We start from the raw sequence: 17,483 nt of genomic DNA on the forward strand, positions 1-17,483 counted from the left end.
AGTCATCATGAAATAAAATGTTTATTGATATTACTGTATTTGTAATGCATGATGATAGTGTAAAATTTTACTATTGTTATAGTTGAGGCACTCTCAGCAACAACAATTAACAGTGCCACAAGCATTTATTTTTATTGTTACTTAGCCATGCAAACCTTTAAACAATATGTTGTTACTATATTTGTTATGATTACGAGTGTGATTATGATTACAATTTGTGTTATTAATTGTTAATATTTTCAATATCGTTTTCATCGACATCATCACCACCACTACCATCACCACCATCATCATCATCAACATCAACATAATAATAATCATCATCATTATCATTATCATCATCATCATCATATCACCTTTATCATCATCATATCATCATTGTTATTATTATCATTATTATTATCTTTTCCTCAACAGTGCTACCACTACTTCAAAACCTCCTTGATCAGCAAGACTCGCCGGTGTCCATCCGCCACCAAGCATTAAGATGCTTCTCAAGTTGGGTTAACTTTGGTGTTCCCTTGATAGACATCAATCCATTCATTGATACACTCTTTAAATATGTCCATGACGAAAACCTCTATGATACATGCATTGATTCCCTAATAAGCGTGATCCAGGAGCCGTCAGCTTACAAGTAAGTATTTTCCTGTCCATGATTTTCCACGATTCATCGGCTTCTTCCACTAACTCCATTCCATCCTTTCTACATTCAACATAATGGACCTTTCCGGGATGTCAATCCCACTTTACAACTGACCAATCAAAATAATATCAGGAATACATGCGTATCCAGGAAACCCATGTTGTCCCACAAATGCATATGTTTGCTTATGTTTTTACACTGTTGTCTGTGGGATCTTTTAGCAAAAGTATCTAAAGGCCGGGCCATTCAATTCCATTTGAATCTAGGCAGAAATTCTTCATTCGTCTTTCTTTCAAAAATATTCCAGAACTCAGATCACCCGGTGACATACTTATCTCCCACAGCATCGCTCATGCTTGATATACTTCATTTGCTTAATGAATCTTCCTTTATAAATATATTTTATATATATTTTAAATTACATACTTTAATAAGCCTATAAAATTTATTTGTTATGACATCATTTTTGACTTATAGTATTTATTATATAAACTCAAATCAATTCAACCATCATTCAGAACAATACATTGATATGTTCACTGATGATTTATTTTTTTCTAATATCGAAATTATTTAAAGTCCTGTCCAGGCAACAAATATCATTTGACAAAAACATGTGACATGCCTATGGTCAAGATGACTTCACATCATGACCATATATAGTCACATCATGACCATATATGGGCACATCATGACTATATATGGACATATACAGAAGTTTTTTTTGTCAAAGAAAATTTTATTTATAATTTGGACAGAGCTTTATGTTTTACTAGCTGTTATGAGAAATAATAACTGAAATATTTGTGAATGAATTACTTTGACGTATTTAGATACCCCAATACAATAAAGAAGATAATTCCGCAAGTTCTCCGTCTCCAGGATTTGTTGGCCAATGCAGTAAGAGAAAAGGACATGGTAAGCACATAATTATATTATCAGCTTTTTAAATAACGTGGTTCGTTTTATGTAGCGCTTCATGCTGAAGTCTCAAAGCACTTCAAGGTGTGGAGACTAGCTCGTGCAGTAACTTCCTTCACTCCTGAGGGCCTCTTTGTGTCTGAGTTACCTGGTAAACCGGTACCAGTTGTCTTTCGTCTGTCCAGAACAGGGGCTGTATGAACCAGTACACTGGGGTAATCCGGCCCCTACTCGTCTCAAAAGATATACTGGGTTCTTTATAGTGCAGATGAGCCATTGTGTACACTGGACCTACAGTGTGTAATTCTTATGTGAGAAGACTTGTTCCACCACCAGAACCATAGGTGAGCGTGCCGTTTGAACCAGCACCGATATTATGGCTGCAGGTTGCAGTGCCTCTGCCTTAACCACTTGGCCATCCAACTCGCCATAAAATATTATGTACATCGAGAGAAATTTTGTCTCTGTTTTACTCTAATTTTGGATGGATCTAATGATTTTTATTTTGTCAGTTCCATATTTATTGTTTCAAGAACTTGAAAATACAGCTGTCGCCTTCTTTTAAACTTTTACTTTTTTTCAAATCATTGTAAGCCATATTTTAAACATGCACATGGGTCTCCTTTTTTTTCTTGCATTTTTGCAGTCCATTTCAAAATTTATTTAGATTAATTTTATTGCTTAATGTTTTAGGTTTTGCTGAGTTATTTTATTATTTATTTCTTTTTATGAGACTTTCATTCAGTAGTATTCCCAGGTTGCTATAGAGTACAATACAAGTGTCGTCACAACACCAGGTGGCACCCTCTGTTGTCAACCAGACGTTAGTCAAGCTGTCATTACGCCTGAATGACTTCATAATCATAGTGGTTTAGAATAGCCTTTCTGGAATAGGCATTTTAAAACCTAATAATTTACCATCAAAATGTACTAAAATCACAAAAGCTCACCATATATTAGTTATCAAACGTATATTTAATCATCAATTAAAATTTATAGAAAGAGAAATTACGATACAACATCATAATAATTACATTAGAAATTGGCATCAATGGTTTGTTAGTAGAGACAATGGATCCATTTGAGCGCATTTTTGGTCGCTGATAGCAGCAGAATAGTATCATCTCTTAAGACTTTACTGTAAAACAACTCATTTTAATTGGCCAGTTTAAATTTAGTTTTAATCTGATTGGTCGTTTTTTAAGTACTTTCCGAATAAAAAAAATTTATTGTAAATATACATTGATGGGTGCTTGAAAGTGATGAAATTAATCAAAGCATAAAATCTAAAAATATCTTTGTCTGTTTTTTGAGTTAAATGTTTTTACCTGTGTACTTTTCTTTTTAAATTAAGGACCTTGTTCATGGAATCTGTAGACTTACCGTGGCTATAGGAGAGAACCATTCAAAATTGATCCTTGAGGGTGAAGAAGAAGAGCGCCAGCAGTGTCTGGATCTTACAAACCTAATCTTGGTGAGTCTTGTCACTGTCCCTCGTTAACTTCTTGTGTTACTGTGTCTCATGATCGTTAATGCTTACTGTTAATCCTTCTTTATGTGCACTGAGTCACTGAAATGTTTGCATCCCTGGTTCAGTCGCAATGCTGGAATGCAACATAATAAAGCACACCATCGCTTGGACAAGAGATTTAATCCATTAACTTGTAAAACACAGACACACACTTTGTTATTAAAGTGCCTTGCCCAAGGGTACAGACGACTTGCACAGTGAGGGACACCCTAGGGGAAAGGGTGGATGCCAGTTGGTTCCTCCATGAACTCACCCGTGCTTTAATCCTGTTGGGGGTCCACACAACCCTCCTCACCAAAGTTTCCCCAGGTGGATGAGCCGGTTTAGACCCCACGTATTCAGGCAGCACTGTGCCGGAATACAACCGGCGATTCCGATATTTTCTTGAGGGTACTCTGCAGCACTCAAGAAAACAACAGGCGATTCCATTATTTCATTAAGTGTATGCTGCAGTTTCGCCCATTATTGATGGCCTGCGTATTGTTGGTACTGTATTCTGGCACAGGGCTGATGTATGCACTTCATGGAGTGACTGCTCTCGTTTGAAATGAAGATCGTATTCTAGTGTAATTTTTACTTTGCATGTCATCTTGCATGAATATATATTCTAGATATAATTATTAACTCGATGATTAATATAGAAAATATGATGTTTCAGATTTGCTGTTTGATGTTTTAATATTAAAATCATATTTTTTTCTTGTCATTAGGGTTTTACTGCTCTGCCCGGGCACTATCCAGTCGATGAAAACATAAGTAATATGCCATTCGGCTTCTGGTATATTTTACAGGTATTAACAAAAAATTGTATTTTGACCATAAATATAAGAAACCATGGCATGAATCAAACAAAATAAATAAAGCAATAACAAATCAGCAATATTATAGAATACAATACAATTATTGGCCTTTACATGGTTAAGTTCTACATTGTGGTGGTAAGACGACATTTTTTATACCTTGTTTAGTGAACCCACTGCCTGCCAATAATGATGATTTCAAATAACAATTAAATCTTATTTTTGGAAAATTTGTTCACCTGCCGCTACAAAAAATGGAAATTTCAGAAAAAAATAAATGTTTTTCTTTATTTTTATTAAACCTGCTGCTACCTTGGAATTTACAAAAATAAGGTATAACATGTATGCTTGCATTACACTTGTGATGACTAGGATACGACCAGTATCAGGACTTAAATTTGTTCTAATGTAAATGAAATTTTCCCCCTTTTCATTTCATATACCAAATTGATTAGGATGAAATTACAGGAGCCGACGTTCAGAAATGTCAAGAGTATCTCATGGTGTTTGCGCCCATATATATGCATTTGGTGGATGTGATGCTTACTAAAGTGCAATACCCCATGGAAGAGGAATATAACACTTGGAATTCAGGTACAAAAATGCTATAGATATAGTAGGTCTGGTAGTCGTCATTGAGTAGATCATGGTTAAAACTGATCTGTCACAAGCTTCATTGCCTGTTTTATTGGGACAATTTCAATTCAGTTCAGATATGTTTTTCAATGATCAACTGTTATTTCGATGTGAGTTTGCGTCAGAAAAATATCATAGGAGTGATGTTGTGCCCTACTTAATGTGTTGTTGTACCGAATACTCGGTACGTCCCCAATACTTGCGAAAAAAAAAATTGTTTTCGTAAGTATTTAGGGAACGTACTGAGTATTCAGTAGCATAAACCTCACTCCTGTGATCAATTGTGTTGTTTAATTTTACAGAGGAAAAGGAACAGTTTCGGTGCTACAGACAAGATATAGGTGATACATTAGTGAGTACTATACATTTTGTGGTAAATGTGTAATGTTTAAATATTGTAATGCACAAAGATCTTGTCTCACCACTGAAATGAATCATTTTGGGACTTACTTTTTAGGTCATGACATAATTCCTTTCAGAGTACTTGATGTTAAGATTGCGTATATAGTAAAAAACAGTTGCTCTATTAAAAATTATGAATATAGTTATTTAGCTTCTGGTGGTCAGTGAAGGTGAAAAAATAATCTCTGTTCTTTAATACTTTGAGCTCCTGGTGTTTTTCACAGTGATCACACATGAAACCAGAATTTTCAGCTGATTTTATTGGGTTTTGAAATGTTCCTGAGAAAAAATACTTAAAGGCAAACAAAATCTATTATATACCAAAAGGAAAAAAACAATACAAAGACTTTCAAAATTATACCATTTCTTTTATTTAATGAATATTGTAACATGTATAAAATTTGATAATTAGTATTGCAACTTTTCGCAAACTTAGCTCAAAATTTGCGAAAAGTTGAGATAATGAGCTTTGAAAGGAAGCTTTTTTACTACATGAGTGGTTGGTTGGTGATTTCAAATAATGTTTTCAGGCAGTCCAGACATTCAATAGAGCTCAAATCTTTTACACAAGAACTGTAATAGCGCCCTCTATATGATTATACAAAAAAAAACACTAAAGACAGAAATCTCTGCCTTTGGCGCTCAAATAATGGGTTACCAAAGAACGAGATTTCCCCCTTTGGCGCTCAAAATGTTAATATTATATTTTTTTTAATTGTTTGTAGATGTACTGTTTCACATTGCTACGACAACCTCTGTTGAATAACTTATATGGTATGCTAGTGAGGGTTCAGAGTCAAGGTGGATCTTGGCAGGTTGGTTGAGTTTTTATTCTTCCATTTCTTTTATTTCCTTTCATCTTTACTGTTTTTTTAATGGCAATTCTGAGATATATTTCCCAGTGAGAGTGATGGAATGAAGGTATTAACCAATCAGTCAAATAATCAGTCAAATAATCAATCTTTTTTTTACTATACACAATACAAAAGTTACAAATTGGTTTAAAGGGATAACCATGAAAAGCTGAGATAATGAGCTTTGAAAGGAAGCTTTTTTACTACATGAGTGGTTGGTTGGTGATTTCAAATAATAGTGGGCCCTCTAGGGCCTATATACATTTTCAGGAGATTTTAAAAAGATAAAAAATTAATGTGCTAGGACACATTTTTTATTTTATTTCTTTAGAATAAAAATCAAAGTTGCTTTGTCATTATATTAACCTGTATTTTTTATATCATTTTCTTCAGCAACTTGAAGCTTTGCTGTTTGCATTTCGGTCAATTGCCGAAGTTGGAGAGTATGGCGATGATGAATGTGTTGATAATCTCCTTCGCCTCTTACCACAAATCAACATGTCAAATGTAACTTTAGCATCTACTGCCCTCTATATGCTAGGTGAGTGTACATGATTTTAGTGTATATTGATGTTAACAAAGATCGAGTGCTGGCAGTATTAAATTAGTTCCTCCTCCTCAATTATTGGTTATTTTATTGTTTTGCTGTCTTTATGTAAATTGTTTTTGCAATCTTTCTTTCAATTTATAATTAATGTGATTTTATATGCCCTTTTAATTTCTTCCATTTTTAGCTTTGAATTAGGTTTTATGTCTGGTTCTGTGCTTTTTATTCATTATTACTTGACTTTCAACATTTTTTTTATGTATGTGTTGTGAATTTATTGAATTTTGCCGTGTTTATATTTTTAATTTTTTAGATTGCAATAATTGTGATATATTCATTCAGTGAGTGATATGCGATGATGTGAAATTGACTCAGAATGATTCAGTATTCTATTTTATTATTATTTGTTAATATTATTAGTATTATTATACCTTAGTAGGTGATTGTGACCATAATGTATAATTAGTTCAGCTTAATCAGTAAACTGAATTATATGTATGAATAAAAAGTTGTTATTGTTATTATTAATTTTCTTTTGATAAATATATTCTGTTGCATGAGTACTTGCCTGGATAAGCCAACAATTTCTCCTATAAATTGAATAGGGAGTGAGGATGTGTACTTGTGCTGGGCTATTTATGCAGGATGCCATGCACCGACTCTTCCATTTATCCTCAAGGAGTATTTTTTAATTCATGAAGATGAGAATAGTTACTTTATTGAGGTTAAGTATCTTTCTCATAGACATTAACATTTGTGTAATTTGTCTTTTAGAGGCTTATTCTGAATGGCTTGCTGACATGCCAGAAGCTCTAGATAGTGTCATTCCTCTGGTGCTCTCAGGTATGTCTCCAGATTTACTCTGGAGATCATTTTCAGCTTTGTTTAGTATTTTCACACTTGAGTCTTCAGCTGGGCACTCACTGTAGTTGACGTGATTCTATATAAATGTCAACACCATGATACGTGCAACTAATCATTTTTAATGAAGATCCATTCACCAGACAACCAATCAGCAATCAGCAGACAGTGTGTCGCATCATCTAGTTCTCAAAGGAAGTGGAGTTACTTTCGACGGCCGACGTTCTTAATGACCGTCGTACAACGCAGTAATTGCCTGACTTCCAATGCGCATCCTTGTGGGCCTCTAAAAGATTTTTGAATTTATTTGAAAGGTTGTTTTGGTTTTTTTTTTCTTTTTCCCATGCCCTATATTGAGGTGCTTCTTTGTTTGGGACAAATTTTACATAATCATTATTTATTTAAAATAATATAAAAAACAATTTTTTTCTCTATTTTCTGTAAAGTGCTGTATCCTTATATAACTGGAATCTATGGAATCATTTCCACTAAATCTCATTTTCCTATCATTTTGTATTTAAAGGTTTAAGTAACCCAGATCTGGCTGTACCAGCAACAATGTGCTTAAAGGAGATAACTAGAGAATGTGCCCTGGATATGAAGCCACATGCTGATCGTGTCTTAACTAGCATACAGGCTGCCCTCAACTCCAACATCTTGAAGGTACTGTATAACATTAATATTATAGAGGGCGTCATACATTTAATTATGGAATGTCTAAATGAGACGTTTTGACTATTTTAGTATTAACCTTATTAAAACATTTTATTGAAACATCTATGTATTATATATGCTTGTTGGTTAAAAGTGCCCATCTCCCATTTCCAGGGTCCTGGGTTCAAATCCTGTGTAGCTGGATCAACTGATAAATATACCTTTGTAGAATTACCAGTCAAAAATTATAAATGTAACTTACTGACCAACAGCAGCACTTACTTGGCTAATAGCAGCTCCACTTCATAATGAGAGACATTAAGCTCTGTTCAGATTGGACTTTTTTGGTCAAACTTTCATGGTTATTTTGGCTCATGAATGTCCAGCATGAACAGTCTGCACAACACTCCCCTTAGTCAAATGTATGTATGTACTTGTGAATTGTAATGGCCATTTTCATTGCAATATAGTATGTAGCCATAGTCTTAGTCATAGTAAAAAAACCTGCTGTTATGTAAATTCAGTTGCGAATGATGGTTATGGTACAATTTGTCCAAGGTAGTGTTGCTTTGTCTTGGTCAATATTAGTGCAAACAATGATTTAATTTTTATAAAGCATCATTCAAAATTCAAGATTAAATTTTTGGTCAAATACAAGTAATAATATAAATATTTTGCAAAGAGTGACCGGTTTGGCTTGTCCTTGCAACAAATATTAAAACATTAAAAGCAGGTTAAAACTTCAAATCGGCATTTGGCTGAAGTTGTTTTACCTCTTCCATATTTCATTAAATTGTCTCATTTTCAATTCTTTCTGTGTTCCATGTTGATGTAACAAAATCATCAAAATTCCAGTACACCATGTGTACTAATATGGTTTCTGAGGTTGTCACAAAGTTTCGGTGAGATTGCTCTGACCATCATCAGGAGAAAATATGGTGATAATGTTATGCAACCTATTCTGCTAATTTAATATACTGATGAAGAAGATAAATTTATTGTTAACTTTTAAGTGTGTACATTGTTGATGTAGACAAAGTGAACTTTAATTGTAAACGCATCTTTTTATTTTTAGTCGCGGGAATGTATACGGCTGATGGCGTCAGTTGGGTTTGTGCTCTCCACATTATCTGTGCAAGAGATCCTGCATTACCTGGATGTCATCGTGACACCACACCTGCAGCATCTGGAAGCCGCGTCCCATGAACAGGTGAGGGGTCAAGTTATTTTTGCTGACTCAGTGCACAACCGTTGGCCAGAGGCATTGCATATTGAAACACAATTGTTTTATGGACGACCACTATTGGGCAATATATTGTACAGATAGCATTTCGTGCTGAAGGCATTATTTTGATAGAGATAATTTTCCAATTTAAAAATAAATTTCTTTTGCAGGCCTTTCCAAATCAAACCTGTCTTGTGATTATAAAAGAAAATTGTATAATATTATAGTATTAAGAATAATGATAATTAGGTATTTATATCAATATTTTTTTGCATGATATAAAGGTAAACAAATAAGTAGGAATTACATTTGTATATAATATATAATACATATATAATGTTTAAACAATTGGTATAACATCTTCTCATCAGCCATCTTCTGTAAAGAACCATGTGAGTCGAATGAGCAGTTGCCATGGTGCATGTAAATACTGCATAGTAGTAATATAATAATTAAAAATACTCTGTGGATTTTAGTTACTGAATGCATGCAACATTAAGCATGCATACCTCTGCCCTTTGCCTGAATATCGAACAATACGCAGACCGTACACTTACACCACTATCAGGATTGGAGGGGACATCACCTGTCTTTGGGGACTCCCAAACTGGGTCTCACAAGCATTAAAGTGTATAATGTGAGCCTTAGTGATTAAACCATTTGCCCTGCAAGTGACTACTAAATTGAATAGATGTGCATGTTTATTAAATATTTGACTACTACTACTTGTTTATTTACCAGAACAGCAATGCAATTTGAATTTAGTGGAAAAAACATGTATCCATGAGTGATTTCTCTCTTGTGTATATTTCAAATACCCAGAAGACAGTTGGTTTAGCATCAGTAGCTTTAATCCCCAGGTTAAAAGAGTTTTGGACATCAAATTTTTCTTCTGCTATGCAACCCTATTATGCCTCTCCATAAAATATGTACAAATCCATGTAATATTCACTATGTGTGTACACATCCTTACATTGATTACTACATTTTCAAAAACCTTTTCTTTTAATGAGGCGTATAAGCTGCATTTACTCAGTTCAGTTGATAATGATGCATGGAGACTAAACCACAGTAACCAAAGAGTCTAGTTAGAATGAACTACTCTTGAGTACTGGAAGCATTGTTCATGAATTCAGAATATGGTTATGTAGCCAATAGACAAGTTACTTTGCATTTTGAAAAAAGAGTATTAATATTTTCACATTCACTCTGTATTCTACCTGTATGCAATTATCTGTGATACGAAATCGACTTGTATTTAAAAAAATTATAATCTTTTCGATAAAGGCTTGAACCTTCCTCTAATGAAGGTTTGAGCCTTACTTTGAAGTAGGCTTGAACCTTCCTCTGAAAAAGACTTGAACCATCCTCTGATAAAGGTTTGAGCCTTACTGTGAAGAAGGCTTGAACTTTCCTATAAAAAAGGCTTGAGCCTTCCTCTGAAAAAGGTTTGAACCTTCCTCTAAAAGGGGCTTGAGCCTTCCTCTGAAGAAGACATAAGCCTTCCTTTGAAAATGGCTTTAGCCTTCTTCTGAAAAAGGCTTGAACCTTCCTTTGAAGAAGACTTGAGCCTTTCTAAGAAGGCTTGAACCATAGCCTACTACTGTACATTATTTACTTAAGTAGTTAAAAAAAAATGAGTGCTATTCAATTCTCAGATGAAAATATGAGTATTTCTCACTATATATAATTATAAAAATGTTTTTGTTGTGCAGCCCTCAGCAGCCAGTAAAGGAACCATCCTTGTGAAGGTGAATATGCTAGCCAGCTTGTCAGCAACACTTGACATACGCCGTGAAGACAAGGAGAACCAGTGCTTAAGCTCACCAATCACCACCAGTCATGACCCTCAGCCGGTGTCATTCCTTCTGCAGAGGGTCTTTCCTATCTTGCAGAAGGTACTGGCAGTGTGGGTGTGTGATCTTGGCATTGTGCAGGTATCCATTTTATTAATTTAGTTTTGTTTTATTTTTTAGAATCTGAATTTACATACCGTAAGACATGCTCCAACCTATATTTATTGTTGAGAAATTATGAATTGGTTTAAGATTGGTGACTATACCCACTGCCTATAAATCTGCTAACCCTACTGTCTAGCAAATCCATCTTTTAATAGTAAACAAACACATATTGAATGAATCTTATACTTATAATGTTGTAAAAGAGTAATTTCTCTGTTATTTGATCTTTGTAATTGTGATTCCAAATTTTAATCCTGTTTCAGTCAATTTGTGAATTCCTGAAGCGAGCTATTACTACGTTATTGGACGATGTTGGTCCGATGGTGCCAGGCATCTGCGAACTCCTTGTCCAGATCTACACTGCGTCTCCTCACGTACCTATCTTAGACCTCTCTCAACAGGTAATGTACAGAATCAATTGTGATGTTGATAAACTGCCTAATTAATAAATGTGACCTTTGCAAGGTCACATTATCTGGGTTTTTGTTCAGTTTCTTTTTCCACCTAATAAATAAATAATAATAATTTGATTTATTAAAAATTTTATTTATTTCTCTCTGTAGGTGCTATTGTTATTCGGCCATAATGAGACATATTCTGGAAATACTCGGTCACTTATTCTACAACTGACAAACAAGACTCTGTCTCTCTTCCAATCAGGTAACAGGATATAAATTTTGTTTTAACTTCTTTCACCTGGGAACCAACCTACTAACACACACACACCTTTGTAGATACAGAAATTATATTCCAGATTTCACTATTCATGGGATCCCATTACACATAGGAAATTAAAACATACATACATATGCTGATGGTCAAGACATTACATGTTTATTGCATTGAATATTCTGTGTGTTAAAACACAATCGCTGGTGAATCAGTTAAAAATGAAACCCACCCAAATTTGCAGTTATTTGTTGAAATGTTCGAGCTGTGCTACTTGTTTTTGTGCCTTGTTTACATTTCCAAAGAAAAACAAGTTTCCAATGTATTATGGTTGAACAATAGATGTTATCAATTATCTTATCAAAATATTACACCCACATTTTACAGGCATGACTACTGCCCTTGCTGTAATCTAAATTTAGATTATGCAATATACAGTAGTACAATTGTCAATTGTAGTCATTTTCATTTATACATTTCATGATCTAATTTTTTTCTTATTAATTATCATAATTTGTGTTCATGAACTCAATTCCACCCCATTTTTTATATTTGTAAATATATTATGGTATCTTTTATTCAAATAATTTATACATAAAACAGCATCTTGCAGTCTAAATAAATCCGAATTACAAAACTGAATTGTTATTGTTATTGATAAAAACAGGAATTCCTTAGTTGTGTTCATTTTATTTTGTACTTCAGTTGTTGTCTTTGTTTATAATTTTTGTGTAAATCTATTCATAATTATCTCAAATGTATACCAAGTAAGGGGTTGTTCACAATTTTCAACACTTTGACAACCACGTTATTAGGTGAGGGGTAGGCAATTTGGTACACTTTTGCATATGCTGAAAATGTTGATTCAAAATAACATGCAGTATTTAAGATATAGACTTATAACCAATTATAATACAGCAATGGATATAATATAGATTTTTATGTAACTAAGTACAGTGCTTTAGTTGACTTCACAAAAAAATGGAGAATTGTTTTGCAAAATCAACAATTTTTATGTACACTTTCAGAGGGGAAGGAGGTGGTACTAAATAAATAAATAATTGAATAAATGTTGATTTTGCAAAACCATTCTCCATTATTTTGTAAAGACAACTATTGCAATTAAATTGCAATAGAGATTTATTTATTAGTATTATCGTATCATAACCGCTTAATTGAATAAACTATATACATTTATCTATGAATACAGGAAGCATTCGTGAACATACAGAAGTTATAGAGGGGTATATGTGCCTGTGTACAAAGATTCTTAAAACGCAACCAGACATGTTAATCTCAGAGGACGTGAACCCATCTGCCATATTCCAATGCGGACTTGTCTCAATCACTTTACCAGAACAGCCAACTGTCAAGGCGACATGTAACTTTTTTGTAAGAATTTTTTTAGTTTATTTGATAATACTAAACTGCAGCATTCAAATGAATATTTGTCTGAAGTGCTCAAAAAATTATATTGAATAGTCTTTAATCCTCGTCCGTAGCATAATGCTTATGCGCTCTTGTGCGGTGGTCCGCAGAGACACTGATCCCTAGGGCCCTGGGGGCCCCTACCTATAGTGTCCTTGATGTGGCTCCCTGACCCATTAGAGATTTGTTGATACATAGCAGCATAATGTATCTCTGGCATCGACTGTAGGACATATATTATGATGGATTAAGGGTGGGAGGTAGCTGCCCCCAGGCCCCCTAAATTTGTGATTTTTTTTTTTTAATGGAGATAAAATTATATTAAAATTTCAAGTGAATGATATTTTTTTGCCATCTAAGGCATCATAATCATAAATTTTCTTACCTCAGCCCCAACCATGCTGGGTCTGAGGTGGTATATACCCTCTGTCCATGAAAGCCCCTCTTTGGCCCACTCTATTCCAAATTCCTGGATTCACCACTGATATCAAATATTAAAAACAATCACATCTAAAATCCCACAATGGAATTGGCGATTGGAAATCAAAAGTTCCCCTAGTTTCATACTCGCTTTTGTCTTGTTTACTGCATGTATTGAGGATCCCTAATGATCAGCTTTGGCTGGATGGACCACCCTCATCAAAGATTGTTGAAATGTAAAAATAAAAATAAAATAAAATAAATCTCAGAAAGCCACAGGGCCTCCGGCACCAGCGTTACGTCACTGACCCTTTGTGGCCCCAGTGACCTAGATTAATTACTGGAGTAGTAACTATTTAGGTCCCAGTCTCCTCCTGGGCGAAGTCACCACCATCCTTTCAGGTGTTTGTACTCTTTTGCAAGTTATTATGTATCTTTGTTATTCAAAAGGTGACTTTGATGAAATACCTCCACAACTTCAATTTTTTTCATATTCTGTTTATCTCGTCCAGGGTTTTTATTGTCTAGACAAAAATTTAAATGCACTTGTCTTTTCCTTGCAAATTTTTGATAAGATAAAACTTTATTGGCATGAACTGATAACTTTGTTTACATTAGTGATCCTAACTATTTACTTCTTATTATACTTAATAATTAGTTATACAAATATGTTTGATTGAAACAAATAATGGTTTTCAGTCTGTCAGGAAATTGTGTACATGATTTGGTCTGATCAGACATCTGCCAAGTTTGACAAATATATCTGATGATGTATGCTCAGCTTAAAAACCATGTTATCAGAAGTTTTGTTTTAATGCTGTAATCTTTTAATTTTATAGAGTATATTTATATCACAGTCCAGTAAGATGCCGTTGTTTAGCCAAACAGTTACTCAACAGGGACGCGCCCTTCTTGAGTTATTGATAAAGGTAGGAACAATTAAATACTTCTTAAATAATTATCAGTTATAATTAAACATACATATTTTGTAATCAGATTTTGCAGAATCTGGTGTATGACTATTTGTTGCCAAGGAAGAGGTCAGGTTTTTGACTAAACAGATGTCTGTGTCCTGACAAGACACTTTTATCTGCATTTGCCGATTTTTTATTTTTTTATTCATTCGGATAAATACATAATTACCGTATATAAAAAACATCACAGAACAAAATATCAGCAACATGTTAAAAAATAAAGGTGACAATACCCAGATGTTAAAAGGATTCCAAACTGGTTACTTGCTACTGCCCTGAATATAGCTTTAATTATAGAACCGAGTGTTCCTAATGATTTAGACCAAATCTGCGCATTAGAAAAATATAAATTATAATTATTTGACACCAGTGTTCTCCCAAAGCACGATTCGCTGGCATCATTTTTCCGAAATATAACCCTCCTGACCGATATAAAAATATGAATACCTTTAAGTTACTAAACGCGATTAATGACTAATGCTTCAAGGTGGAAGGAGGACCTGCTCTTAAACCTCTTTGGTGTTTCCCACGTTGTTTGGTGCGATACGTCACATCAAATTTCTGGGAAGTATTTTTATTGGGAGAACACTGGATGCCAGTGCAATGTGAACACCATTCCTTTTGAATTCTGGGTGGACTCTTTTTTTAAAGTGGACAGAAAGAAGGTTACAAGATGCTGCAAAATGTTAATATAAGTTTTTAATGTTGCTGATATTGTAGGAGGAAGCAAGATCTGTCCCTGATTCTTGGTGAATATGAAGTTAAATATTCAAAATCTATCGGTAATTTTTGCAGGCTGTTAGTGGCGCTGCCCCTAGGTCGCTGGTGGAGCTCATGAGTGACGTCATCTTCTCCTTCAGTAAGCACTTCCACGCTCACTTCGTAAGTGTCATGCCGGATCTGATGATGAGTCACAGTCTGGAGTTGCCGCGTGCGACCAAAGTACAGCGGGAACAATTCGCTAAAAGTCTGTTGAGGTAAGGTTTTGATGTTACACTTGCTCCACATGGTCATGTGCTGGTCACATGACCTGTGGCATATTCCCAGTTGTTCTAAAGCTCTGTCCAGACTATCAAATTTTATTTGACAAAAACATGGTACATGCCTAAATATGGCCATGATGACATCACACCATGACCATATATAGGCACGCCATGACTATATGGGCATACAGTAGTATGATCAAGTCACAAATACTGTGTACTTTTGTGATAATATAAAAAAAAAAAATTTGTTTAAATGGAATGTACATGTCAATGGCGGATCCAGAGATGTCCAAAAGGGTTGGGGTGGGGGGGTGACAACACTATCAATCAGTCTGCACAAAATGTTTGTTTCCTAGACACCTGAAAAATAACCTCAGAGACGTTTTGGGAGATCAATAATTTCTTTTTCTTTCTTTTGTTTTTTTTTTACTTTTCAAAAAGGGCGGGGGAGGAGGGCTGGATCACCCCCTCCTAAATCCGCCCCCTGCTTGTATACGTGTAAAGTATGTGTCTTTTTTGAATACCTACCTAAATATCAACCAATTCTCAAACAACTTGATAAACTATTGTCAAAGTTATGAGTAATTAAAGTATTATGGCTTCTCTGGTACTAAAGTATACAATACTGGCACATTGTTATGCTAATTTTTACTCAGTTTAACATATAGCAACTGTATGCTGGTTTTTATTTATTTATTCTTTTTTTATTCAGAAATACACTTTCAATACAATGTACTGGTTTCCAAAGTGGTTCAGTTAAATCCAAAAATTAACGATACATGTAATTAATAAAAGTAACTTAGCTGAAGTAAAACAACAAATTTCCATTGTACAATTTCAAAGTAAATTAGAACATATAATCAATAAAAATAACTTGCACTAATAAATGTAAAATGTTTTGGGATAGCATACTTCATATGTGTATGTAATTACAGAAAGGAAGTCAAACAAACTCACAGTTTCCATTAAGCCAAACTGTCAATGTGTAATACTGTAGTTGATTCTTCGATGACAGGTCAAAGTACTGGGGTTATGCCCCTATTTGACTTTCAAAACATGTTATAGATAAATAATTATCACAAAACCATATATCATAATCGACAAGTATGTGATACTGTTATTGAAAATGGGGCACGTACCCTTCCCTCTTTGTCATTGATTGCCATGTTTGGTCAATAAAATACTTAACAAACTAAATGCTACCTCACTGTCCTGTATGCGAGATATGAGTTACAATAAAATTTAACCATCACAGAATACAAAATAAAATGTTCATTCTAATTCACAACAGCATAACATATCACATTTATTTTATTGTTATTTCCAAAGAGTATGGAATTTTAAGAGGTTCGACTACCTTGATTTTGTATGCACGCAATGGAGCGTTAAATCAAGTATCGCAATGAGATGGGGGCGCCCTATTAGAGTTGAAATAGTCTTTGCTCGAAACTCATTTTTTGAGGACATACCCCTTCATGGCAATACTTTTTGAAATGAAATTATGTTCCAATGAAACTATATATAATTATTGTATTATATATTATTATGAAACCATTGTAATTATTATTAATTGACTTAGATTGGGGAGTGGATCTGATTTGGGGGAAGGGGTGGTTGCGTTGGGTAAAAAATTGACTCCTGACAGGATTTGAACACAGGACCCTCAGATTAGAAAGCAGGTAAAAAAAGTACAATATAATAATTAAAAATATAAAAATAGTTTATGCATATGCAAAATATAAAATTTAGAGTGCATTATGCAATGTAGAATAAATAATTAATATATAATGTAACCATTATGAAAATGACATGTTATAGAAGCCTTGAAGTTGTTGTAAGCAATATCAGTATTGAAAAAGATTATTTGAGATTATGACTTTCACTTTCTGTTTTGCAGTCGAACAGCTGCTAATGGGAGAAAATACCTTCCAAAATTGGTTGTCGTAAAGATGGATAGGGAGTATTTTT

At 34.1% G+C, this 17,483-nt stretch overlaps 1 protein-coding gene across 2 annotated transcripts in view; it reads left to right on the plus strand.

The window, feature by feature from the left end:
- Nucleotides 1-17,483, plus strand: part of LOC117110130 (importin-13-like) — a 47,376-nt gene that overhangs the window by 17,077 nt on the left and 12,816 nt on the right. The window contains exons 9-26 of one of the 2 annotated variants that reach the window (XM_033252731.1): nt 418-637; nt 1,480-1,564; nt 2,922-3,041; nt 3,809-3,889; nt 4,354-4,492; nt 4,837-4,886; nt 5,662-5,751; nt 6,184-6,331; nt 7,112-7,180; nt 7,722-7,861; nt 8,928-9,062; nt 9,449-9,469; nt 10,793-11,014; nt 11,302-11,439; nt 11,602-11,698; nt 12,918-13,099; nt 14,395-14,484; nt 15,325-15,506. In XM_033252731.1, the coding sequence (XP_033108622.1) occupies nt 418-637; nt 1,480-1,564; nt 2,922-3,041; nt 3,809-3,889; nt 4,354-4,492; nt 4,837-4,886; nt 5,662-5,751; nt 6,184-6,331; nt 7,112-7,180; nt 7,722-7,861; nt 8,928-9,062; nt 9,449-9,469; nt 10,793-11,014; nt 11,302-11,439; nt 11,602-11,698; nt 12,918-13,099; nt 14,395-14,484; nt 15,325-15,506 (2,209 nt within the window). The remainder of the gene's footprint in view (nt 1-417; nt 638-1,479; nt 1,565-2,921; nt 3,042-3,808; nt 3,890-4,353; nt 4,493-4,836; nt 4,887-5,661; nt 5,752-6,183; nt 6,332-7,111; nt 7,181-7,721; nt 7,862-8,927; nt 9,063-9,448; nt 9,470-10,792; nt 11,015-11,301; nt 11,440-11,601; nt 11,699-12,917; nt 13,100-14,394; nt 14,485-15,324; nt 15,507-17,483) is intronic. The other variant, XM_033252732.1, reaches the window with a different exon arrangement.

This window comes from Anneissia japonica, unplaced genomic scaffold (genome assembly GCF_011630105.1).
Source record: "Anneissia japonica isolate Jap-2015-1 unplaced genomic scaffold, ASM1163010v1 scaffold1829_len478734_cov173, whole genome shotgun sequence".
Lineage (NCBI taxonomy): Eukaryota > Metazoa > Echinodermata > Crinoidea > Comatulida > Comatulidae > Anneissia > Anneissia japonica.